This window comes from Drosophila arizonae, chromosome 4, assembly GCF_054131065.1.
Source record: "Drosophila arizonae isolate 15081-1271.41 chromosome 4, UAZ_ARI_1.0, whole genome shotgun sequence".
NCBI classification, from domain to species: Eukaryota; Metazoa; Arthropoda; class Insecta; order Diptera; family Drosophilidae; genus Drosophila; species Drosophila arizonae.
The window spans coordinates 22,832,180-22,856,484 of NC_142924.1; the positions used below are offsets into that span (position 1 = coordinate 22,832,180).

General features: G+C 39.6%; 4 protein-coding genes across 7 annotated transcripts in view; 1 reads left to right on the top strand and 3 right to left on the bottom strand.

The window, feature by feature from the left end:
* The window catches only part of dlp (glypican dally-like), a 45,065-nt gene extending 43,533 nt beyond the window's left edge, over window positions 1-1,532 (bottom strand). The window contains exon 1 of the mRNA XM_018007057.2: window positions 571-1,532. Within this exon, the coding sequence (XP_017862546.2) occupies window positions 571-925 (355 nt within the window). The 5' untranslated portion in view covers window positions 926-1,532. The remainder of the gene's footprint in view (window positions 1-570) is intronic.
* Window positions 1,533-2,247: 715 nt separating this feature from the next.
* Window positions 2,248-6,217, top strand: RecQ5 (RecQ5 helicase). The gene is made up of 5 exons (XM_018007056.2): window positions 2,248-2,488; window positions 2,544-3,842; window positions 3,903-4,348; window positions 4,408-5,611; window positions 5,673-6,217. The coding sequence occupies exons 1-5, from the start codon at window positions 2,386-2,388 to the stop codon at window positions 5,777-5,779; spliced, it is 3,159 nt and encodes a 1,052-aa protein (XP_017862545.1). The 5' UTR covers window positions 2,248-2,385; the 3' UTR covers window positions 5,780-6,217.
* Window positions 6,218-6,255: 38 nt separating this feature from the next.
* On the bottom strand, window positions 6,256-13,793 carry LOC108613544 (uncharacterized). 2 transcript variants are annotated; one of them, XM_089466603.1, is made up of 5 exons: window positions 13,510-13,793; window positions 7,913-8,020; window positions 7,699-7,805; window positions 6,876-7,036; window positions 6,256-6,814 (listed from the first exon to the last, which is right to left on the bottom strand). In XM_089466603.1, exons 2-5 carry the CDS (start codon window positions 7,932-7,934, stop codon window positions 6,577-6,579), a joined length of 528 nt encoding a protein of 175 aa, XP_089322729.1. In that variant the 5' UTR covers window positions 7,935-8,020; window positions 13,510-13,793; the 3' UTR covers window positions 6,256-6,576. The 2 variants fall into 2 exon arrangements, with proteins under 2 accessions (XP_089322729.1, XP_017862565.1); XM_018007076.2 differs by lacking the exon at window positions 7,913-8,020 and having other exon boundaries at window positions 13,510-13,791.
* A 1,050-nt stretch (window positions 13,794-14,843) lies between these two features.
* shd (cytochrome P450 family 24 subfamily A member shade) lies at window positions 14,844-24,093 on the bottom strand. Of its 3 annotated transcripts, none has more exons than XR_016269722.1 (7): window positions 23,107-24,093; window positions 17,498-17,780; window positions 16,805-17,399; window positions 16,564-16,741; window positions 16,080-16,347; window positions 15,809-16,024; window positions 14,844-15,747 (listed from the first exon to the last, which is right to left on the bottom strand). XR_016269722.1 is itself a non-coding variant. In XM_018007063.2 (7 exons), exons 2-7 carry the CDS (start codon window positions 17,772-17,774, stop codon window positions 15,637-15,639), a joined length of 1,617 nt encoding a protein of 538 aa, XP_017862552.1. In that variant the 5' UTR covers window positions 17,775-17,780; window positions 23,107-24,088; the 3' UTR covers window positions 14,844-15,636. The 3 variants fall into 3 exon arrangements, 2 of the variants coding, with proteins under 2 accessions (XP_017862552.1, XP_089323074.1); XM_018007063.2 differs by having other exon boundaries at window positions 16,108-16,347; window positions 23,107-24,088; XM_089466948.1 differs by lacking the exon at window positions 23,107-24,093 and adding an exon at window positions 17,857-18,684 and having other exon boundaries at window positions 16,108-16,347.
* Between the last annotated feature and the right edge of the window lie 212 nt (window positions 24,094-24,305).

The following is a 24,305-nucleotide window of genomic DNA, read 5'->3' on the forward strand; positions in this document are numbered from 1 at the left end:
AGAACAAAACTGAGGCCACTGAGTTTTAGTTAACTGTCGATATTTGCAATTTGAGTTAAGTTTTTCAGGCGTTTATACTGTCTCCCACCACAACTTTTTATATATTCTCTCACCAAACTTAATCATTCAGTAATCAATCTATACTCTTATTTGGTATTTTTACATTGTAAGTAAAAATAAATCAATTTATTTTTATCAATAAAAAATCATTTTTTTTTTTTCAATTTTTGAATATATTAATTTCTTAAATATGTTCAATCTAAAATAAATAAAAAACTATATTAATTTGATTAAATTAATAAAAGAGTATCACATAAACAGATACACTTGACTAAAATCATTTTACCGTTTTTGACATTCATGTAGGTTTAGGATTTATAATTTATCTAATCAAGGAGTTAAAATTTTCAGTGGCTGTATTTCTCTGATAAAATTTAAGCAACAGTTTCGCTTGATTTAAACAATTTCTGATAGACTATGCGTTTTTGTTACTCATTTTTCAACCATTTTAACTGAATAGAAACGTTTTCCTAAAATATATTTGTCTATTTATTATATTAGGGCACTTACCATTGCTGGGTTTTTGTGGTATTTCATTGGCATCGATGCCTCGCCCCTGGAAAATGTGCGAAACGGCGGTGCAGTTGGGGCTGAACTGATCGATGATCGAGGAGCCACCGCCCGCACCGGCGGAGGAGGAACCACCCGGACCAGGAATGGGCCCAGGCGCCGCCAATGCGGCTATTTGGGCGCCTCCTAAGGAGCTGCCCTCTTGGAGCTGGCCCTCTGCTGCTGTTACTAGCAACAGGAGCAGACTATGGAATATCACAAGGTAGGCGGCATTTCTTGCTGTTCTACTGGAACTGCAGTGCAGATCTTGCAGATTTGCCAGCTGTTGTCGTTGACAACGCTTCGCTGAAAACATTTTGTTGCTGTTGGTGTTGCAGTTGCTCTTGCTTTGTTGTTTGTGTGTTGCTAAGGCTTTGTCACAATCAATCACACGCACACGTTTATCACACGACGCACAATCGATGGACTTTATGACGGAGCCGGCTTTTGCTGTTGGTGTTGTTGATTTTATTGCACTTTGCTTTGCGTGGTACCGTAAATAAATTTGGCCACAACGTGAGCGACAGTGAGAGACGGACAGGGGAAGAGGGAGAGAGAGTGAGAGCGGCACACGCACTAATTTACAAAGATAAACGGCACACGGACAACGTAATGCATTACGTTGTTTATGCCGGCATTGCAGTTGCCTGCGGTTGTTGTTGTTGCTGAGGCTGTTGCTGCTGCTGCTGTTTCTTACTGTGCATTTTATGATGTGCAGGTGCAGCAGGTAATGTGCTCTTTGGTTTCGTTAACAAAGTGTATGAATGTATCAACAACAATTAATATAACACGCACAAAACACACGCACACACTCTCACTCGCATACGCGGACGCACAGCACGCACACAACGAAGCCGATGCGAAATGCAACACTTACAAAACACGTTCGTGCGGATCGAGCGCGGAAATTTAACTGAAACTTAAAGAGAGCCGCAACGCTAACATAATGTTAACGTTAACGTTACCAAACTGTTATTTCCACGAAATGTTAATGTGAACACCACTTTTAACAGAGTCTTCCACTTTTACGAATTCAATGCCACAAGTTGAAACAAATGTTGTCCAGATTGACGTCACAAACTAAAATAATTAATTTGAAACTATAATTTTTTTTAAATGACTAAAATCTAAATGAAATGAATTTTTATAAAAAGTCAATCGTTTATAAAATTAAATAACATCTAATGCTACGTTCAAACACAACTTACGAGTCACCTGCAAAATACTTAATTACAAAATTCACAATCGCTAATTTAATAATAACACAAGTATAACTAACTAACTTAACAGAAATAGCTTTAGCTTTAGCTTTAATAATAAAAATATGCCAGAACTCTTTCACAATTTTTATAAGTCCTGGTTTTAAAAACATAGTAAATAGCTTTTCTTGAGACAGCCCTGTCAGCTGTTGTTGGCGGTTAATTTGAATTGCTCAACAAGACTGTCAACTATCGAATTATTTTATTTTTGTTATTCATGCAATAATTGAATATATTAGATAGTTATATAAAAAATATTAAATATAATTTGCAACATACTTGACTATACGTTTTATAACTAAACTTCTTTGGGCTATCACGATTCTGTTACAGTAATACGATGTAACTATTAGCATATCGTCTGTTACGATATTTAGCATCGTTTCTCTCATCGCTAACACAGCTGTTTTGGCGGCATTCACGTTTGGAAAATACGCAACACTTTGGCGACTGAGTTTATTTATAATGTGGAGCTGTCGTTAAGTTTTCCCAACCAAAGACGAGTGGCAGTATTATTATGACGGATAAAAGCGCAATAAACGAGGCACTGGAGAAGTTCTTTGGGCACAAAGGCTTCAAGTCAGAGCTGCAGCAACGAGCCATCACATGCGCTGTCAAAAGTAAGCTGAAGAGAATTCGAACCCTGCCGAGTTAAATGTACATCTGGTCTTGCAGAGAAACAGGATGTTTATGTGTCGATGCCCACGGGCTCGGGCAAGTCACTGTGCTTCCAGCTGCCCGGCTTGATGTGCGAGAATCAGCTGACAATCGTTTTTTCACCTCTGCTGGCGTTGATCAAAGATCAGATCGATCACTTGGCCAAACTCAAGGTGCAGGCAGACTCGCTCAACTCCAAGATGAGCACCAAAGAGCGCGAACGCGTCATCATGGATCTGCGTGCCATCAAGACGAATATCAAATTTCTGTATATAACGCCTGAGCAAGCGGCCACGAAATTCTTCCAGGATCTACTCCATTCTCTGCACAAGCACAAGAAGCTCGCTTATTTCGCAGTGGACGAGGCGCACTGCGTCTCCCAGTGGGGTCACGACTTTCGACCCGACTACCTAAAGCTGGGCGACCTCCGTGCCAAGTATCCTGACGTTGTTTGGCTGGCTCTGACAGCGACGGCCTCGAAGGAGGTGCGCGAGGATATTTACAAGCAGCTGCGCCTGCGTCAGCCCGTGGCACAATTCAGTACTCCCAGCTTCCGATCGAATCTCTACTATGATATTGTGTACAAGAACTCAATTGAGGATGACTTTCATCATTTGGCCACATTTGCGCAGCATTGTTTGGGCGATGAATCTGAGTTCAAGGCTACGCCCAAAGCAAAGCGCGGTTGCGGCATCATCTACTGTCGCACTCGAGACCAGGTGGAGCGCGTCGCCGTGGGTGTTTCGAAGCAAGGAGTCGGTGCAGTGGCCTATCATGCCGGACTGAAGACAGCGGAGCGCACAGAGGTGCAGGAGGCTTGGATGCGTGGGGATCAGCCCATCATCTGCGCAACCAATAGCTTTGGCATGGGCGTTGACAAGCCCAGCGTGCGCTTCGTCATCCACTGGGATGTGCCGCAAAATGTGGCCGCCTACTATCAGGAATCGGGTCGCGCAGGACGCGACGGTCTTCAGTCCTATTGTCGTCTATACTATGGCCGCGAAGACGTGCGCTCCATACGCTTCCTCCTGCAGAACGATGCGCAGCGCGCTCGCGGTCGTGGGGATCGTGAGATGCTCACGGAGCGCGCTCTGCGGCAATTCGAGCGAATCGTGGACTTCTGCGAGCAGACGCGCTGCCGGCACAAACTCTTTGCCGACTATTTTGGTGATCCTGCGCCCGACTGCAGTGCTCAGTGTGATGTGTGCAAACGACCCAAGCAGGCAACAAAGGCGCTCGAGACGTTTCAAAAACTCTGCATGGACGCCACCTTCAAGTCGGACATTTCACTGCAGGATTGCGCCGATCTGTACGAGGGTAAGTCTCAAACTAGACTGGATTTAATTTGAAGTCATTTCAAAAACCTTTGCCTATTAGGTGGTCGTGCAGGCACCAAAAGAGCAGCCCAAGATTATGCCAGCAATGATTCGGACCAGGAGTCGGAGCACAGTCACGCAGCTCAGGCGAAGCGGGCCAAAAAGGAAACCGAAAATTTTATTCGCGAACAGTTCAAGCTGCGCAAGCAGTTGGGTGCAGCCCGCCAGCTGGAGCAAGAGACAAGCACGCAAATAGCACGCGTGAAGCAGGCACAATCGACGGAGACCAAGATCAGTGGACTGCAACATACGAGCCGAGAAAAATACCTGGACGCCATCATCGAAGCGCTGAAGGCGAATGTCAAGAAGTGCGAAAAGGAATCGGATCAGCAGCCAAGAAGCGCGCTGAGGCACAATGACTACGAGGCCATGGCAGTGGAACTGGAATACGAGGTATTTCGGCAGCAGCGCGTGGTTAACATGTATCGGCATGCCCTAGCCAAACAGGTGAGAAGTCTAGCCAAAGAAAGTTAAGCTTCGCTCTATAACCTTTTCCATTTTTTCAGCTGGCAAGCATTAAACAACTAACTGCCAAGACGACGCTGATGCCGCTCATTCGGGACTATGTGCCGCGACCGGAGACAAGCGCCAAGGGTGTCTGGACAGGTGGAAGTGTGGCCTATTTCGAAAGGAAGCTTAAGGAGCTGGAGGAGCAGAAGCCACAGTCTATGAAGGAGCCACCAAAGGCGTTGCGCGAACGCAAAGGCTTCAAAGAGGATCAAAGCAAGCAGACATCAATTGCCAGTTTCTTTACCAAAGTCAAGCAGGAGGTGAAGGAAGAAGAAAGAACAGAGAGTCCAGAAGAGCATCCTGTCACTGTTAAGTCAGAGCCAGAAGAGAAATCTGAAGAAGGTGAACCAATAAAGGATGTAGAAGAGAACGATAATGAGACAGAAACCACGAAGGAAGTGGAAGATACTGAAATTAAATCAGAGATAGAATCGCCAGTTCTTGAGGCGAAAGTAAAGCAGGAACACGATCAGACTGAGGATGAGAGTCCTACGAGTGAGGAGCAGTTGGAACTTGAGTTCGGAGACAGAAAATACAGACTAATGGCAAATGGCGATGGTAGCTACGATACGCATCGCAAAGCGCGTGTCTCGCGTCTAGAGGCAGAAACAAAAAAGAAGGAAGTAAAGCCCAAAGACAACTTCAAACTGATTTTTGGCAAGTCGGAAAGTGAAGACGAAAGGAACGAAATCAAGAAGGAGACGGAAACATATGCGAGCACAGATTCAGTAAAATTCATAACTGCTCGCCAGATGCTAGCAGATAAAAAGTCGGAGCAGCGGCTAGAAAAGAAGCAACCAGAAATGAAAAATGAATCCTTAACACCAAACGGCGGCTTTCAGACTGCGAGACAAATGCTAGAGCAAAAGCAGAAGAAAGTGAACGTTAAGGAAGATCCACAGTTAGATGAGGCGAGCGAGTTGAGAAAGAAGCAACCAAACATCAAGGAAGAGCCACATTTAGCGAAGTCGAGGGCAAATAAGTCGCCAGTGCCACAGGAGAAGCCAAGAGATGAGGCACAAAAGGTCAAGTCCAGCTCTCAGCTGAAGAAGAAACCTCAAGTCAATCAGCAGAAGAACGATGTTAGCAAGTCTGTGGTGCAGTGGCTCAATCCCTACTACAAGCGTAAAATAGCCACCCGGGAGCTGTTCAAGGCTCTGGCAAAGCTCATCACGCAACGCATATGCGACGGCAGCCTGGGTAAGCTATACAATCAAAGAAATTTTGGGTCTGTTTCTAGTTTTCATCTCTTTGCTTTTAGGCAACGGCGATGTGTGCAAGTGCTACATCAAGGAAACGTTTCACAGCCTCAAAATGATCGAGAATGACCAGGACATTGAGAAATACTTTACAATTTCTATAAAATGAGAAAAAGTTTAATTCTCACATTGCTTTTTGCCAATGTCTGACATCTGCTCGAAACTTTATTAATATGTTAACAGTTGTCATAACTGTTTTTTGTTGTTTGTCGTTGAACCTACTGTAAATATTGATATCACTTTAAACCTAAACGAAAAACTGCTTACAAAATTATAGTTGCAAAAGATACAGATATCGCTTGGAAGCCAAGTTTGGATTAATATGATCGGTTATAAGATCCTACAGTAAATACAGCAGATTCAATTAAAATGTCCTTGTTGAAATACCTGAAACAGAAATGTAAATTTGAATTTTTTTTTAATAATTGTTCAATTAGACCTTAACAATAATTTGCGTTGTATAAGTAGTAACCACCTAACCCCTAAAACGTGTTATTTAAAAGCAAAACTTTTACGCCACATGAAAAAAATATATTTATATAATCAACATCGTTGTAACTTAATATTCAATGAAGGGAAGATTCATTTTGTCATTATAAGTATTTTTTCAAAATTTATTTTTCTTTTGTTACAAAAATATTCAGTGTAAAACTTATGTTAGATAGATTAGAAAAAAACGTTTTGTGATTCGTATTCTAGGGGCTGTAAGCGACACTTTAACATTTCTCAAAAAATTCCCTACACTTGGGTTGTTTGTACATTTTCTTTCAATTGATGGCAATTATGATGTGTATGGTACAGACATTCTGAACAATTAGCAGGGAGTGGGGACACCGCTTAAGACTAAGCTCTGTAAATATTACAGTCCAGCTGGGCCAGCGTCTGGAAGAGTCAGCGAATGCGATGTCATTCCAGATCTCCGTGCACGCCAAAGCGAATGGTGAGTAGCACATCCAGCAAATAGATCAGGCCGGTGACCAGCGAAATGGAAGCGGACGCCATTACCAGATCCAGCCGATGCATGTTGGGGTGCCAGTAGTTGCGGTCCTTGGTGTTGCTCCAGTCACGGAACAGCAGCGCCGTCACAGCTATATACAGGATAAAGCCCGCCAGGGACCACAGCGTCGCAGTGCGCCAAGGCGTGCTACGAGGCACAATTAAATTATAAATATATTAGACCACATGCATATATAGATGTTACTTACAGGTCTCCAAATAGAGCCATTATCAAGTAGATTGCCGTGTAAATGGTCAACGCGCCAAAGGTCACATAACATAGTGCCATTACCCTGGGAGTGATGAAGACGCGCAGGTGCGAATTGGTGGCCGGCTCGTCAATCAGTCCCAGACAGCATATCAGCAGACACTGGCGAAATAATTCAAATGGAAAATTCATAAATTGTATAGAGTTAAGCTGTGAAATAATGTTTTAAAGAGGAAATAGAGTGCTCTTGTTGGGGGAGTCTGACTACAATATTAGCACTTTATGTAGAGGGTCTATTTCAGAGATTCTAAACATAGGAAATGGGATGAGCTATTAAAGATAATGATAATTCACTATTCTCAACTACTATACTATAATACCATATATTTGTATACAATCTTTGCTAGAAACCACTCAAAAGTTGCCCTACTATGCCTTATTCTCAGGAAACAACATATTTTTTCTCTTTCCTTTCTCTCCAAAATATCAATGAAATTTCCATCGGATACTATAATAGTATATACCTACATTCGTTTCATTCACGCAAAATCAATATACCGTGCATGCCTATTTAATCAATCGGATCAGGGCTGAACTATAAAACCGATCGTTATGCAAAATCAATAGGATAGACGACAGAAATACACGGACTTGATATCTGAATACTATTATTTTAAACGACTTGTTCAGAATTGAGCGATAAGGCACCTAGAATCACTTATATCATAAAATAATGTCATTTTTACGGTTCTGTTAATAAAAAAAATATATATATAAAAGAAAGATTTATAGATTTCTATATGCATCTAAAATGTATTACTTACCAGCTCAACAACTTTGATGGTGATGAGAGTGTAGGTTGCCTTCTTGTTGCCACTTGTTGTGGCAAAGGAATTGTCATCTGCCGGCGACATTTCGACCCGTGAGATTTCTGTGTGATGCAATTAGTCAATTAGTTAATTAAAGTGAATGATCTCTAATTGAAATTCGCTTGGAGCAGTCGAGCTAAGTGCTCCGTTTGCAGAGTATGAAAAGTACCTATGGATCGCAAGTAACTCATCTTCTTCCTCTTCTCTTTACTGTCGTATTTATTTATTTATTTTACGAACTGCCTACAATGAAGCATTTAAAGTTCTTCTTCGGTATCTATGGATGTTAAGACGGAATTGCCTTATTGGGCTCAGAGTTATTTGTTATTCTTTTTATTATTAACTCGAGTGCGCAGTGGAGCGTGTTAAATGCCTCAAAAAAAAAAAAAAAAAAGTGCTGGGAATTCGTGTCAATCGCTGTGGGGAAGGTCTCTCTCACATTACTTCCAAAATGGGCTCTAATTGATTGTCTGTACACGAAATCTCTAAGGGCCTTCTAAGGGGAACCTAAAATGATGTCATCTCTCTGGATGTCTGGGTGGGTGCAGCTCCTAACGATTTCAGCAGTACAAATGAGCTATGACCAGGTGAGTCAACAGTTGCAGCTATGTGCATTGTCAATTGAATATTGTGGAATACGTAAATTTCACATTAAGTCCCACTCTGTTATAAGTTATTCTAGGTACAATCTCCAATACTAAGACAAACTGCCTTAAAAACTGTCGTTGGCTTCACATTTTCCATTTACAGCAAAATATCTGAAATGGGGAATATATGCTCTTTCGTTTAAATTGCTTAGACTAACTGGAGTCCATTGTTAGTGCCAAATCGGAACTTAATTTGTGGCTTAAGCTGACAGCGCTAGTTAGGTCTATGCTCGTGCCTAAATATAATATGCTTATATAATATTAAGCTCTCCCAATATGATTGTTTTCTAGGTACTATTACAAATACTACTTTGAAAACTCGTTCGTTTATTGTATATAATTTATGATATAATTTGAAGGTAATTAAATTTTGCAGTTGAATCAATTTTGGTCAATCAATTCAGTTCGCATAGGGCGTCGCAATAGGTCAACGTCAATCGATCTCAGATTGGCATTGGGATTTTATCGTGGGGAGCAATGCATTTACCATAAAGGCATTATCAAGTTTTAAGCATTTTTTTAAGTATTTCAAATTGAATTACAAAAATGCATCAATGAAAAAGGTAAAGCTGGAAAAGTGGTCCTCCACTTGTTTTTAACTGTGGGCGATCAACAAATTGGGTTGAGTGATCAAAATAGGTTAAGCGACATGTTTTCTACATATAAGTGTCTATTAAATAAAAAGAATAATTTAATGAAATGAATAGAATAAATGAATAGAATAATAGATTTTCCATTTCTGGTATGCATCTACTGTAGATTGTTTTAGTAAATCTAAGATATAATATTATGTATAAATCTGATATGATTGGTATATAGATACATATAGTATGCAGACAGCAGAGTGCAGATGGAATTTCCAAGAATTTTAGCTAAATTCTTCGGAATTCCTTACGTCATAAATGAGAATACGAAACAAATAAAACCCACGGAAGTCTATACTGCAACTAGTGCACAAATGTCTTAATTTCTTAATCAAATGATTTGGGAAATATATTATTCATCAGTCAGTCAGTCAGTCAGTCGAGCAAACAGCCAGGGCAACACTTAAATACATATCATTTCGAGTAGCTGCCCAACAGTTCTTGTTTGTTGATGTGTCAACAATTACTGTTCAGCCAACAATGCGGCACTCGGTGGGGCCAACACTTCTGCTTGTGTTGTGGTTGGTGTTCATGGGGAATATTTTACTGCATGGTTGAGTTATCCGGGGCATTCATTCATGCCTCATTGATTAAGACTAATTGCATTGGCAAAAGTCACGTACAATAAAAAATACCATAAGCGAGGCCCAGACGGCAGAATTACAGACAAAGCTGACCCGCTTCACCCACTCCCAACTATGCGCAAAGCTATTGAAATGCAGACGGGAAACCAGAAGCCGAAAAACCCAATTCAAATAATGTTGGGAAAAACTTTCGCTCGTAGACGTGTGTAGGAGAGCGAGGGAGAGAGACAGAGAGAGGGAGAGGTAATGAGTGGGCGTTAAGTGTGTGATTGTTTGTTAGTTAACACTAATTTGAAATACTAACAAATGGTCTAGTGTCTAGGCTCGATATTTCTGAGGAGGGAAATTAACGTTGCGTGTTGTCAAAGAGTCATCAATAAGTAATTTTGCTTAAGTAACCGAAATGCTGACCACATGATACCCTATAATGCGGGGATATATACATAATCTGTTATTGAAAGTAACGAGCTGAGCCTATATAATTTTAATGCCTGAGAGCCTTCTTTGTCTACTATATTATTCTGTAAATATTCTATAGTTATATAAAAATTATATTGAAATTTCCTTATAAATATCTAATATTCTTTAAAACAATTTATCTATTTTTTTAAATTTCCTAATGAATAAATAATTTTATTATGAAAAAATAATTTATTAAAAATCATTTTTTTTTTTAATAATATTCTAATATTCTTTAAAACATTTGTTTGTCTATTTGTCTATTTTTTTAAATTTCCTAATGAATAAATCATTTTTGAATTTATTATAAATCATTTGTATTTTAACGTTCCAATGAATATCTAATATTCTTTTATTTTTTCAATTTCCTTAATAAATTATTCTATAAATTATCTTGTAATTCACCCCCTAAGTATCTATTTTGCCTCGCAACATTATTATGTCATTTCAGCATGATTCATGCATTAGGAACTTTGGCTTAGTAATTTTTGGTAGCAGATCCCGAGACGGAATAATTGCCGTAATGCCAAGCAATTGAGGAAATGACACGACAACACTTTTCGTGTTGATGCTAACAAACTTCTCACGTTTTTTTTTTCATTTTTTTTTTTTTTTTTTTTTTTTTTTTTTTTGCCAAGCCAAACAAAAAACAACCAAAACAATTTAGAAGAAAGCTTTAAAAAAGAAAACAAACAGAACAACAAACAAAACAAACGCTGAATAATGTAAACAAATCGCTTGACCAGTTTAACGGGTTTTTTTCGAGCGGCAGAGGGACAGACGGACACAGAGAAAGGGAGAGAGACATAGAGTGAGAGAGAGAGAGAGAGAGCGCACCAGTGAGTGAGGCAGCCACACCTGTTTTGCGCTCGCGCAACCACAAAGCTGAGCTGGCGCTCTCTCAACTTCCTCTCGCTCGCGCTCTCTCTATATGTGTGTGTGTCCAATATTCTGACCGGCACTGTGCCTTAACCTCGTTTCGCTTTCCGTTGGCTTGGCGGGCAGCCCTCTAACTGGTCTGGCCTGGCTCTCTGCGTGGATTGGGTCATCGACTTGCCAGCAATGTTGCAGTTGTTGTGGTTGTTGTTGTTGCTGTTGTTGTTGCTGTTGTTGTTGCTGTTGTTGTTGTTGTTATGTGTTTTGTTTTGCTAAGCCCTTCTTGAGCTGTTTCAGTTTCATCTGGATCGCCGAACACTTCCGCTATAAGAATCGCCATATTTTTGGTTCACTTTCAAATGCGCATCAAATGCTCCTCAGGCGCATTGACAAATCGTCACAGAAACTGGTTTTTCATGCAAGTTTCGAACGCGTTACACCCCCAACCTGCCTCCCTCTGCCACTTGAATGCATTTCCAACTGACTCGCTCTCTCTCCCTTTCTCACTCTCTCTCCTGCGCTGGGTCTCTCTGTCTCGCTCTCAAGGGGCGTATTACATTGGCGCCTACTGTACCTAACCAGGCTGTTGTTGTTATTGCTGTCGCCAAAGGGCGAGCACTGTAAACTGAGTTTGCGATTTGTTGACCTCATTCCTCAGTCCAAGTCTGAGGCGCCATTTCGGCTTTAGCCCGTGACTCCCACACGTTAGCAATTGTAATGGGGTTTGGGCCTGGTCATGCAATTTGCTGTTGTTGTTGTTGTGGCTGTAGTTGTTGGCTCTGTCGACAGTTGTGTTGAGTTGTTGTCGGTTGCCTAGGCAGCCCAATTGGCGAATTCAATGACACAGCCAAAGGAAGGTCAGTGTCAGCGAGTGTTAAATTGTGTTTATTCCCTTAGTTTCACAAATACTACTGCAAACAGTTAATGGCTACACCAAAAAGGCAGTAACTAACGAGCCGAGTTAAATGTTGTTAACAATCAAATGCTAAGAGTGGCTGCAACCAGCTGCATGATACCCGCCCACAGCTCAAAGTGTGAAATCTTAATTTATATTATGTATTAAGGTATAAACTATTGATTTAATATACAATAATCCTGACAACAATAACTAGGTGAGCATTTTTAAGTTAAAATAGAATAAAATTGAATATAGATGAATAATTTAGAATAGAGTAATATTCAAAAATAATAGCGTAAGACCCTACTAAGTTTAGTATGCATTGGTATGAAAGTTGACTCCATAGGTACAGCTCCATTTAACGTACAGAGTATATACCATAGAGAAAATACTACAGCGAATATACTATAGAGAATACTTATACTATTAATGTGTATTAGATAAACCTAAAAGTTTACTAAAGATATGTTGACAGAGATAAATGTTTGGCTATACAGCGAACTATATTATAAAATGAATGATATATAAGCTGAGGAGAAAAGTCCATTCAATATATTTCAGAGAGATTAGAATACAATCGATATACGAATATCTGAAGTAATCTCTAGCTTAATTCTTAAATGATTCATACATTTGGATTCCCTCATTAGCATATAATAATCTGACTCGTATGCATTGTCCATTGTTGTTTTGATATTTAAACATTATTTGATATATGTATCAGTTCCCTGCTGAATTGAATATCTTTTTGAAGATCGTTAAATTTAAATCTTGATATACCACTCACGAACCCATTAAACACGTAACAAGTTTATTTCTCTGCCATTTCAAATTCAATGTATATGAATATTAATATTGAGTCTATAGAGATATAGAAGTCAATGCAAAGCTACATATATTTTTAAAGTCAACTTCTATATAGGCATTCACAAAACTAATATTCCCTGTAAAGAATTATCGACAGAGTAGTGCAAAGACAAACTATTCAGTTGCCTAACCCACTGTGGCAACAAATAGCTCTAACAACTGTACTAACGGTAGCACGTATATCTCCATATATTTATATATAGATACACATTTTTTTTTTTTAATATTTGCCAACTTAAGCTGTTCTCAAACGAAGCTTGTAATGCGCATTCGGAACACGCCCAATATTAGTTTACGTGAATCATAGGACAAACAGTTTGTTAGCCAGTTCAAATTATGCACAATTAGCACAAGTCGAACAACTACAACAACAACAACTATTTGTCACGCCCTTATTGTTGCTGCTGTTGCTGTTGTTGTTGTTCTGGTGGTTATTTGTTGTTTACTGTACTACAATAACAATTAGTTTTCGGGTGGGGCACAGCGAGAGCATCAGATCTTATAGATGAGTTGAGAGATGAGAGCAACGATCTGCGACTCTCTGAAACTGTCTCCGACTTTGACTTCGACTCCGACTTCGACTCCGACTCAGAGTCAGAGTCAAACTCCGTCTCGGACTCGCTTTGATAGCATTTGATGCACTTTTGCGTGTTGGCATAAAGTTAGTTTTAACTATTTTTACATGTTTACAAATGTTTTTCAGTCTTTCAGAAACAGGTTTTTAATTCAACTGGGTGTGTGTGAGTGTGTGTGTGGGTATTACAACATATTAGATATATACAGTTGCGTACATGGGTAATACTTATTAGAGGTGCAAAAAAGTGCAGCAAATTCTGTTGTTGATGCTGTTAGCCAAAAACTAACACACGTTTGCAGTGAGCCAAGCACTAAACACACACACAGATACAGTCAGAACTTGAAGCGCGCAATTCGATTTGTGTCTGTATGTGTAGGTTCACACACATATATTTTCTATTTCAATTCGTTTTTCTTTTTTAATCCGCTCAATCGGAATCGGGAAAGTTTGAAACTGAAACCGACGACACGACAACGTCAACTGTTGTAGCTTACGTATAGCCCAAACCGTTCAGGCCCGAGCCCCAGCCCCATAGGCACAGAGAGAGAGAGAGAGAGAGAAAGACTAAAACTACACAGACAGCGAGAGAGCGGGAGAGCCACACACACACAAACGCACACGCAGCGCGAGCATAATTGAACACGCTAAGAGAACGAGCGCTTAAAACATGTTTGGAAACTTCAAAGCTAACAAAAGTGTTAATTGCTACTCAAATTAGAAAATTTAACTATAAAATACTTTATAGCAACTATTGTTAGTAACTGCAAATTTTTAGTTAACATCATTTCAAATTGGATTTAAAAGTTCTCTTTGTGTTTAGGTTGATATAGCAATTTAAAAGAAAAACTGTTAAAATGGCCAGCTAGAATGTTAGCCGAGTTTCGAGCCAAAACACACCCTGTCTAATATATGAGATAGCACTGTTCTTGCTCTGCTTAAATTGGACTTTATATCCACTGCAAAGGAAATTTCAAATATCCCATACATATTTTAGTATATAAGTGCAATAACAGAAACGCCAAGTTAGCCGAGATACAAACCAAACCGAGTTTATTAAGCTAAAGGAATAAAAACTGCCATCACTGACAAATATGTAAATCTCATTAAAAAATCTCAATTAAATGAAATTCATTGAATACGTTGTTTGTCTTTAGCAGTATTAAGCTGACCGATTCATGCAAGTCCTGACTAACATGTACCTCGAACTGGCCACCAGTGTAAAAACCAAATTAAACGCCATTTATATGTCTACATTAACTACGGTTGCTAACTTTGCTGACGAGATCAATTCCATTAGCTTATATTGTCCATATCAACTATAGAGGAAATTTTAAATATCCCATTGCCTACTTGAATTATAAGATAGATATGCCAAGTTAGTCAGGTCACCAACCAGGCATTCTGACACCTAAGCTACTTCAGCTTATACATATCAATCGTAAAGAACATTTTCAATTAACCAAAGATCTTTGATTTCAATTAAGCTATATTTCCCTTATTTGCTGCAAAGGTAATTTTTAAAATCCCATGAACAAAACGGCAGTAGAATTATAAACACAGTTAAAAGTCTTAACTTTATTTTTTCATAATTGTTTTTAACTCTTGTCTTTCTTTTATGATTTAACAAAAAATATACACAGCTAGAAAACTAAGAAATAGAAAACTTGAATAAATACATGTTTGTTAACTGTACAGAGCATTATGAATTAGTTGTTAGTGTTTGTTGTTGTTGTTGTTTTTATAGTTAATTATTATACATACATATTACTACATAAGGTGCCACCTCAATATTGAAACAACAAAACTTAAATACAGTCTTTCCGTTTACAGGCCACAAAAATAATTGCCGCTACTTAAGAGAAACAATAACTAGCTAAAACAACAAAATGGAACGTATATGAAACAGCTACGACTTGAGTAACTGATATTTATTCATATATATATATTTATTAAATGGACTCTACTTTCTAGACCTTTTTTCTATGTACAGTTTGGTGTGTTGTTTGTCAGATATCTGGGTTATACACTAGATATATCTTTCTATTTTATACTTGTTTCATATACGAATGTCGCTCGCATATTGGAAAAAATTAAAGCATACTTTGCGGCTGAAATGTTAAATGCAAATGCCTGACAGAAGCTAGGTGATATGTTACGCCTTACGCAATTTGCACGATGAATATTTAATTCGCTGTAAGGGTACGACTGCAATCGATCCATTGTTAAATTTTTGGTTTTAAGGAAAGTTTTCTGAAAACTCTTAAGCTCCAATTTACAAGCGCCATATCAGTTCCTACCTTCGGGGTTTACTTGCAACATAAACGCCTCTGATCAGTGGGTTTCATAACTCGCGATCGCGCAGCCTCAGGCTCAGCGGCGTTTTGGGTGCCAGAAGGAATTCGAATTCCGTTTCCAGCGGCTTCACGAAGCTCACATCGAAGGCCAACACGAGCTGGAGATGGAAGAATCATGACTATACGATATATATCGGCAAATAATATGCGCAAGCTAACCTTGGCCAGCAGCAGCACCACCTCCATTTCGACGAATCGCTTGCCGGGACACGTGCGTCGACCCACACCGAAGGGCACCACAATGCTGGCACTGTCCACGTTCACAGTGAAGTTGCCGGAGCTGGCGTCAATCCAGCGCTCGGGGCAGAACTGCTTGGCCTCCTGGAAGTTGGAGTCCTTGTGGCAGGCGATCATGTTCTGGCACAGCACCACCGTCTAGACGAAATTAGTGTTAAGAAAGACCTGTTTTTAGAGACTACGATTTGCATACGGCTTCTGTATGGGCGTTGAGTACTCACGCCCGCATTCAAGGAGTAGCCGGAGAGCTCCATGTCCTCTTCGAGAATGCGTGCCAGGCAGAAGGCGGTGGGTCTCAGTCTGTAGGATTCCTGAATGCAGGCCTTCGTGTATGTGGCATTCGTCAGCGCGTCCTGCAGAATGTTCGTGTCACGATACTCACGAAACTCTTCGTATATACGCGGTATAGCCGATTCCTCTCCAGTCACGGAACTGAGCACGAAAAGGAGGGTGTTGGCTAGCTAGAAAGAGAGACAAACGAATTGCAATTAAGTCTCAGTTCTCAATTCTCAACTATAAATTCTTGATTCCCAATTCTCTCTCAATTCTAATTTCTAAGTTTTAATTTCAATTCATAATTCCCAATTCTCAATTCCTTCTCAACTGTCAATATCATTATTATCACTTCACCATCATCACTTCGCCATTCTCTTCACTTCTCCCCTCAGCACTCTTACCGTTTCAATGCCCGCGGCTATAAAGTCAATTATGGCCGACTTCTTGTCCCGAATGTCCAGCTCCTTCAGCTCGAGTATATTAAGGAATACGCTGCGCAGGCCGGCAGCGTCTTCATCCTCGCAGGCCGCCGATTTCTTGTGCTCCTCCAGCTCGTTGTCGATGATCTCCGAGATGACACTGTAAGTATGCATTAGTCATGGCTGCTAGGCGAGCTGCCGCACGTCGTATCCTTATACCTACTCATAGATCAAGTCTTCGGCGCGCGCGAACTCCCGATAGGTCTTCGTGGGAAAGTATTTCCAGAGGCCCAGGCCATAATACGAGTCGCGCTGGGAGATGAATAGCTGCTTGACGGCCGCCGCTAGTTGGCTGATCTTCTCCGGCTGCTTGGTATTGACGCTCAGGAAACCCATTCTCCTGCCCAGCATTAGCGTGCAGACGGCCTCCAGGCCCATCAGGTTCGCCAGCTCCTCGAAGTTGGCCACGATCTGAGTCTGGGGATCACGCTTGGCGCGCAGCAGCTCCACGAAATCATCACAGACGGCGTTCAGAGCGGGCAGAAAGTTCTGCAGGATGCGCGGCGAAGTGATGCTGGAGGTGAGGGAGGAGCGCAGCCGATGCCACATCGGGCCCTGCTCGTTCACAATGCCCACGCTCGCATAGCGATCGGGCCGCGACTGCCGATACATCACGATGATTTCGGTGGGCGGACGAAAGGGATATTTGCTCGGGTACTTGAGCACCTTGTCCAGATCCTCGCGATTATACAGATGCACGATGGGCACGTTCGAGGGCATCACCTCGAGCACAATATCGCCATACTGACGGTTCAGATCTGTGCGAATGAGAGAGAGGCAGAGAGAGAGAGAGAGAGAGAGAAGGGAATAGAGTCTGTTGGCAAGTGCTGTAAATTGCGCTGTGGGCATCTCTCACCTGCGTAGACCTCGTGCAGCTTCGTCATTTTGTAGCGCCGGAAGAATACGAGAAATATCCACTTGGTGCCCAGGAAGGGAATACGCTGCGGCCCAGGTATATCCCAAATGCTACGCCGCTTCCGCTGCTCGATGGGCGTCGCATGGTAGCAGTCCTCGAAGGGCGTGTTCTTCAGCAGCGGCTTCAGATAAATCGCACTGATCTTTTGCCTATGGATCGCGCAATAGCAACCGAGTACGAGTGCCAGGGCGAGCAACAGTATCACGGCCATTACCATTGGACGCTGCAGAGAGGGGAGTTGCAGACGGGGGTTAGGGTTTACTTATCGCATTCAAATTTTCATACACATCTGTGTATACTTTATATATCTTATGCAAATTTTGTCACACGCTCGAGCTGATCGCCTGTTAATTGACTTCATGTACAGCACCCAGAGCAAACCGGTCCCTGGCCTTAACTCAAATGTTGCTTTACTTAGAAATTGGCAGCTAGATTCGCCAATCATTGATTTTGCATTGTGTTTCGGGTGTTTCAGATAAGAAAAGTCTAGAGCTTAATTCTTTTGTTGCGTCGCTCTGATAAGATAAACGCAGCCACGGCACAGTTCAAGGTTAAATGAAATGAAAAAACTAAGACATTATGACTTGCAAAAGGAAAATTTGGGCAATAGAGCAAAAAATAAATACAAAATCAGATAAGAACGTTGAGCTCAATCGCAACTGACTGCATAATACTCGTTCATGCAAAAGCGAAACTTGAATTGATTAATGAATTGCCTTTTGACTATATTTGCTGTGGCTATAGCTGGTGTAATTTATGTAATTTGTATGTGCTTATCATATCTCATATCTCATATCTGAAAGATTCGATTTCGAAATATATGACATATGTAAATTAAATAATTCATATATTGTATTTATAAGGACTAGGTCCTCAACTGAATTGGGTTAGATCTGTTTGAGCATCTTTAAAAGTTGAGGGTGTCGGAACGGGATTATTATGAATGTGTTTCGATCCTAACCCAATTGCCATACTTTTAGGTCAAAGCAGAAATCCATTTATCACACCCGAAATTATCCTATTCAACAAATTGATAGATAACAACCTAATATAAAAGACGTATCAAAATTTGAATATAAATATCTATTGTTATATTCAGCATACAAAAATACATTGAAATTCAGGTATTTTCGGTATAAATAGATTATAAGTATGTATATATTATAAATAATTTATTTTTGTCTGTATTTATTTCGTGTGCCAAAAATATATTAAATTAATTAACATATTCTCAATATTATAAATATCACAAAATACATATAATTATAATTGCAATTTACTCCATCAACTGTTTCTCTACAAGCGAAATTATTAATGTGGCTTATCACGTTCTTGAATTATTCTTTAACTGCGAAATAGGCAAATGTACATACATATCTATATATCCACACATATTCATACATATGACTGTATATTTGTGGTTTATATAATTAAGGCGTCATTGCTCTAAGCTGGCGTAAACAAAAGCCGAAAAAAGAGTCCAAGTTTTATTTGCGCATTGGACTATTGAGTGGTGTTGTTGGTGTAGAGAAATACTTGATAGAAATCGTGAAATTCGAATTCGAATGAGACAACGTAGGAGACAGAGGTGGAAGAACTGAGAGTAAGGAACAAAAACTTTCCCATCGTCTCGGCTTACATAATAAATTACATAATATGCTTTCTAATGTCGCATTCTAGCCGCTCGATGCTTTCTTCTCTGGTTGTCTTGTTGTGTTGTTGGCTTGTTGCCTGCCTGTTGGCTATGTTGTTTCTGAGCCGGTTTTAAGAGCCGACTCGTGGAACGGGGGCTTCTAACGCGGCTCTAACGACGACAGCCAACACGCGAAGACATTCCCCCGTTCGATTGAGACTCGACTCGATCTATCTATGTATCTGCATATTAATCATGGGGCCGCCAGTCGACGAGACGAGATCTGTGCTCAGAAGAATTCGCAAGAATTCTTATTAAAAAGCGAGTTTTTTGTTCATCTACTACGACTACACTACTACGACTACTACTACAACTATTAATGCTAGCTGCTTGGAAAAGTGAGAAGCGCTTAGAACGGCGCACGCGTCGCCCCACAGATGAGGAAGTGATTAACAGCAAAGAAGGAAGTGCTGAACGGGCTGATGATTTCTATTTCTTGTGTTTCCACTTTTCGCAAACCACAAGAATCTACAAAGTCGATTGAATTGAATTGACTTCGACTCCAGAGAGAGCCTCTGGTTGAAAGCGAGTTGGCGACATTAGGGAATTGCCCAAAGTCACGTAGCTACCCCAAAAGTATATCTCTAAGTCTAGTTTGAAGTGTTCTTTATCTTAATTTCTTCGCAAATATATCGTGTGTTTTATTTGATATAGCATATATTTGTGTGTGTCCGTGTGTGTGCTGGGCAAACATCAGTGGGCCAGGTACTTTCTGTTTATGACCAATTAATCATTCTCAAACATACATTCGAGAGCACACAAGATAATTATTGTATATGCGATCAATATTAAATCAAAGCTGTAAAGTACTTCCGTTGGGAATGCCTTCAAAATTGTGAATCAAATTTCGAAAATATCTAAAATACCTTAAAGACATTATTGTAAAAAGAAGTGTGTGTAAATATTATAAATTGTTTTTATTAAAATCAGAACTGTAAGGAAATTTGAAAAAGAAAAGAAAGGAAAAAGAAGAAAATAGCCTAGAATATAATAAATGCATTGAAAAGTTAATAAAATAACTAAAATTATTTTTAAAGATGTAACAAAACAAAAACTTTGACAAAATAAATAAATTTTAAAATTTTTAAATTATCTCAAGTTAACTGAACTGAGTTATATTGAATATTTCTGAAAATACCTATTCAAAGTCAAGCAAATGATTTCGGCACCACTGTGACAAGTTCTAATTGCTTGCCAAATTTTCAAGCATTTTTGTTTGTCTTCCAGCCCACTGTATGGGTCGCACGCCCGTCTCAGAGCTCCACGCGAGCTGTGGCATTCCTTAGCTTAATTTGATGATCATTTTTCAGCTTTCTTCAGTTGTATTTTTTCCTTGGTATTACCTTACAGCTTTCGATGAATGCTTTCCCAAAAACAAAAAGTACAACAAACACACACAAAAAGAAAAAACATACAAATGCAATATAAAAATGTAAATAATTTCGACAAATTCAGCAAATTAGTTTGCATTGAACTGATTCCTGCGGCGTCTGGCTGTCCAAGTCCAAGTGCAACCGCAAATTAATGTTGACACCTACATAAAATTATTCAGCGTTTGCTTAGTTACTTAGTAAAGTAAAAAATAAATGATAAATATAAAACTCGTACTTATACAAGGCGACCTGCAAACGTAGCTAAAATGTGGCACAAAAAAAGCAGTTAAAAAAAAAAAAAGAAATCAACTCAAATTGAAAAAAAGTGTTCTACCAATTAGCCGATATTTTGTCGCTGTTTATTTTGCGAAATAAACAAGTTTTTGTGTTTTCATCAGAATTTACATAAAGTTTTGATCATATTCTTGGCTATTTTTCAATTCTTTTTATTGGCACATTTTTCACAATTTATGCAAATCAAACGAACCAAAAATAAAGTTATATATATCAGTCTATATAAAATTATATATAAAAGAGAATAAAAAGCCATGCGATCCGCTGCGCAGTTACAGAAGAAGAAACCTCAGCTCAAAGCGTAGAACGCTCAACATCAGCAGATTATGTCACTGCCGACCGACCATATAACATTGCACACGCAACGGAACCCAAACGATCCGATGGTTCGTTCATGGTCATGGCCAAGTCTCAAGCCCCAAGCCCCAAGCGACAAACAGGCAAACAGCCAACAGGCAAGCCAGCGGCAGCAGCAGCCCCAGCCAGCTAACAATTTTTCGCGCATAGCATTTGTCAGCTGACGGTGCTAGAAAGAGACAGCAGTAGAGAAAGACAGAGAGAGAGAGAGGGAGTGAGAGGGAAGGAGGGAGAAAGAGTAGGAGATAGAGGCCGCAACCCATTAGCTAAGCCCTGTCCGACGTTTGGCCAAGTTCAATGTACGGCCAACGACGCGCATGAAAACAACTGAACAGCTGAACAGCTGAATAGAGGAGTCTGTAGACAACCTCCACCTACCTGCTTAACCAAACCAAACTCACCTGCCCACCTGTACACCTGCCCGCCTTGTCGCCACCTTACCGTGGCTTTGAATCGTAATAGAGAGAAATAGAGAAATTTCGCATTAGATTATTGCAGAAGCGCTAAGGCCTCGAACAAACTAGCTTTGGGCTTTCATGTTGTTATTGTTGTTGTTGTTGCTTTTGCCGTTGGCTCTGGTGAATTATTCAATACCTGAAGAATCGTTAGAAATCAAGCAAAAGAGAGCCCCAAAAGGCACACCTCAAAATTCTTAAAATAACACCGAACGTGCAATATCTAGAAAGTTCAGCAAAACATTGAGTCGAATTCAATGAATGGGACTTATGTCATTTAGGCTTTCCCTGATCATAATCGTAATATAATAAATATTATTAGCTCCGTTTGAATAGTTCTACATATATAATCAAAGCAAATCGAGTTGCACATTTTAAATTCAACTTCATTAAAAATTTGGAATGCGTGTTTACAGCCCATAATTTATACTCAAAAATTACATTCCAGATCAAAGTAAAAAACCCATATATATCATTGCCCTGAGAAGTGTCGGTCAATGCACGTTATTTGAAACAAATGATCAAAATGAAAGAAAGAAATAAACAAACAAAATCTTTAAACATACAAAAAGAGGAGTGACTGGCAATCACTTTTAAAATGTAAAATGTAAAATGATTGTTTTTGTGTTTATTACAAATCAGGCTAATAACAAAAGGCAAATATCAATTGCACAATTCTTTTTTAATGATGATAATGAACTTGAGCCGCGTATAGTATGCACATATATATGTACATAAATGTTATTTGATAACAAAGGCGAATTATTGCTATACAAAATCTGCCTGCAACTGTCTGCTAAATATTAATGAGTAATTCATTAATAAATCAACAACAAATCAGATGCAACCGGAGCTCCCCCAGCCCAGACCTACGAGAAGCTAATTATTGTTTAATGTTTGCCAAAGTAATATAAATATTTATATAAATATATATAGTATATAAATGTATGTAGTGTAATATTATTTTTATGTTTGCTGATTTCATTTGTATGTGACGTATGTTTAATAAAACATTTATTTTGATTAACTGCGAATTGTGAAACATTTTTTACACTTGGAAAAAACGTGGGCCTGTTTATCCAACTAAAGCAACGCTAAAATCGTTTATATTGCTGGCTCTTATATTTTAAATATGAATTACATATATTTTATATCCTATACAAAACTCGACCTTGACCCATTTGATCTAGGCAAAGTGGAGCAAAAACCCCTAATAAGAATATTCAATTCTCTTATTAAAACATTATTCTTTTTTTTTTTTTTTAATTATTTTAAATTTACATTTTAAGAACTACATTTATTTAGGCACACCCTTTCACTGTTGGTTCAAATTTTTATACATTCATATTTATTTCGTTGTATATATTTCACTATTACCTTATGTTTGTATTACTTTTAAATCCAAAAGCAGATCCGTTTCGTTGTTGTTAATAGAGTTTTAGTTAGCATTTTAGGCATTTCTTTGCTCCACTAAGTTAACTGAATTTATTTATGGGCGAACATATTGCACTGCATAACACATGTATGGTATTTATGTTTGGTTGTATGTATATGTATAAGTAAGACTATTATCACTAACCGGCATTTGAATTGGTTTTCAATTATAATATATAGATAGAACTAATTGGTATTTTCTTTCTTCTAGAATATTTTATAAATATTTTAGCTATATTGCACATTGATAATATATTTTTGTTGATATTTAAAGCTCTTTATTGCTGCATATTTTCGTTCCCTCTCTCTCACTCTCGTTCTCTCTCTCTCTCTCTCTCTCTGTCTCCTTCTCTGGCTGCCTTTCTAATCAAAATCAGAAGCTCCGTTCCGCAGTAGTTGTTGTTGGTAGTGTTGTTCTCGTCATGGTTCCGAAAACAATAGAATATGCTCAACTTGATTTTTTAATCACACCCAGACATTGCACTTTTGCACTCGTACTGGAGATTCGTAATTGCTGACTGCCTATTGTTGTGCGTTGTGTGTGCGTGTGTGTGCGTGTGTGCGCTTGTGTGTAATCAAAACTGCATCCGTATCCGTTCGATAGAAATATTTGGATATACATATATATAGACGCGTGAGCTTGCGTTGCCCGAGACCCGACCCGATACCGAAGGAATCAGCTAAACAGACGAGAACAGAACAGCACAGAGTTAAATCAGAATCCGATTCAGAGTCCGAAACAGTAGCCGTAACCACAGTGCCCGCTGCGATGACAACTGCGACGCTTAGTCAAAGACTGACTGAATATGAATGGGAATGAGTGTTGAGTCCACGGTCTACGACGGCGACGGCCACGATGTGCGATCGTTTGAGCGCCTCGGCTATGCGATCGCCGCGAGCGGCTCTTCCAACTGATTTAATAGCCGTGCGATACAACAACAACAGCAGCAGCGGCAATGAGAGCGGCAGCAGCAGCAGCAGCAGCAGATGCAACAAGTGGCTGCGATTCGGATCGATCGGGTTGATCGTGCAATCAACGAGCGTACGATCGATTGACCGACCGACCAGCTGTTCGAGTCCGTTTTGTGTGAGTAAGGCAATGTTCTATCGGCATGTATGTCCATGTGTGTGTGTGTGTGTGA

Bases quoted from the DNA above. Each gene is read 5' to 3' on its own strand.
- RecQ5 (XM_018007056.2), top strand. From the start codon at position 2,386: ATGACGGATAAAAGCGCAATAAACGAGGCACTGGAGAAGTTCTTTGGG. The intron at 2,489-2,543 runs GTAAGCTGAAGA...CTGGTCTTGCAG, and splicing joins CATCACATGCGCTGTCAAAA to AGAAACAGGATGTTTATGTG. The intron at 5,612-5,672 runs GTAAGCTATACA...CTTTGCTTTTAG, and splicing joins CATATGCGACGGCAGCCTGG to GCAACGGCGATGTGTGCAAG.
- LOC108613544 (XM_089466603.1), bottom strand. From the start codon at position 7,934: ATGAGTTACTTGCGATCCATAG. The intron at 7,806-7,912 runs GTACTTTTCATA...TGCATCACACAG, and splicing joins GAGTTACTTGCGATCCATAG to AAATCTCACGGGTCGAAATG. The intron at 7,037-7,698 runs GTAAGTAATACA...TTATTTCGCCAG, and splicing joins CCATCAAAGTTGTTGAGCTG to TGTCTGCTGATATGCTGTCT.
- shd (XM_018007063.2), bottom strand. From the start codon at position 17,774: ATGGTAATGGCCGTGATACTGTTGCTCGCCCTGGCACTCGTACTCGGT. The intron at 17,400-17,497 runs GTGAGAGATGCC...TCATTCGCACAG, and splicing joins GCTGCACGAGGTCTACGCAG to ATCTGAACCGTCAGTATGGC. The intron at 16,742-16,804 runs GTAGGTATAAGG...GCATACTTACAG, and splicing joins GCCGAAGACTTGATCTATGA to TGTCATCTCGGAGATCATCG.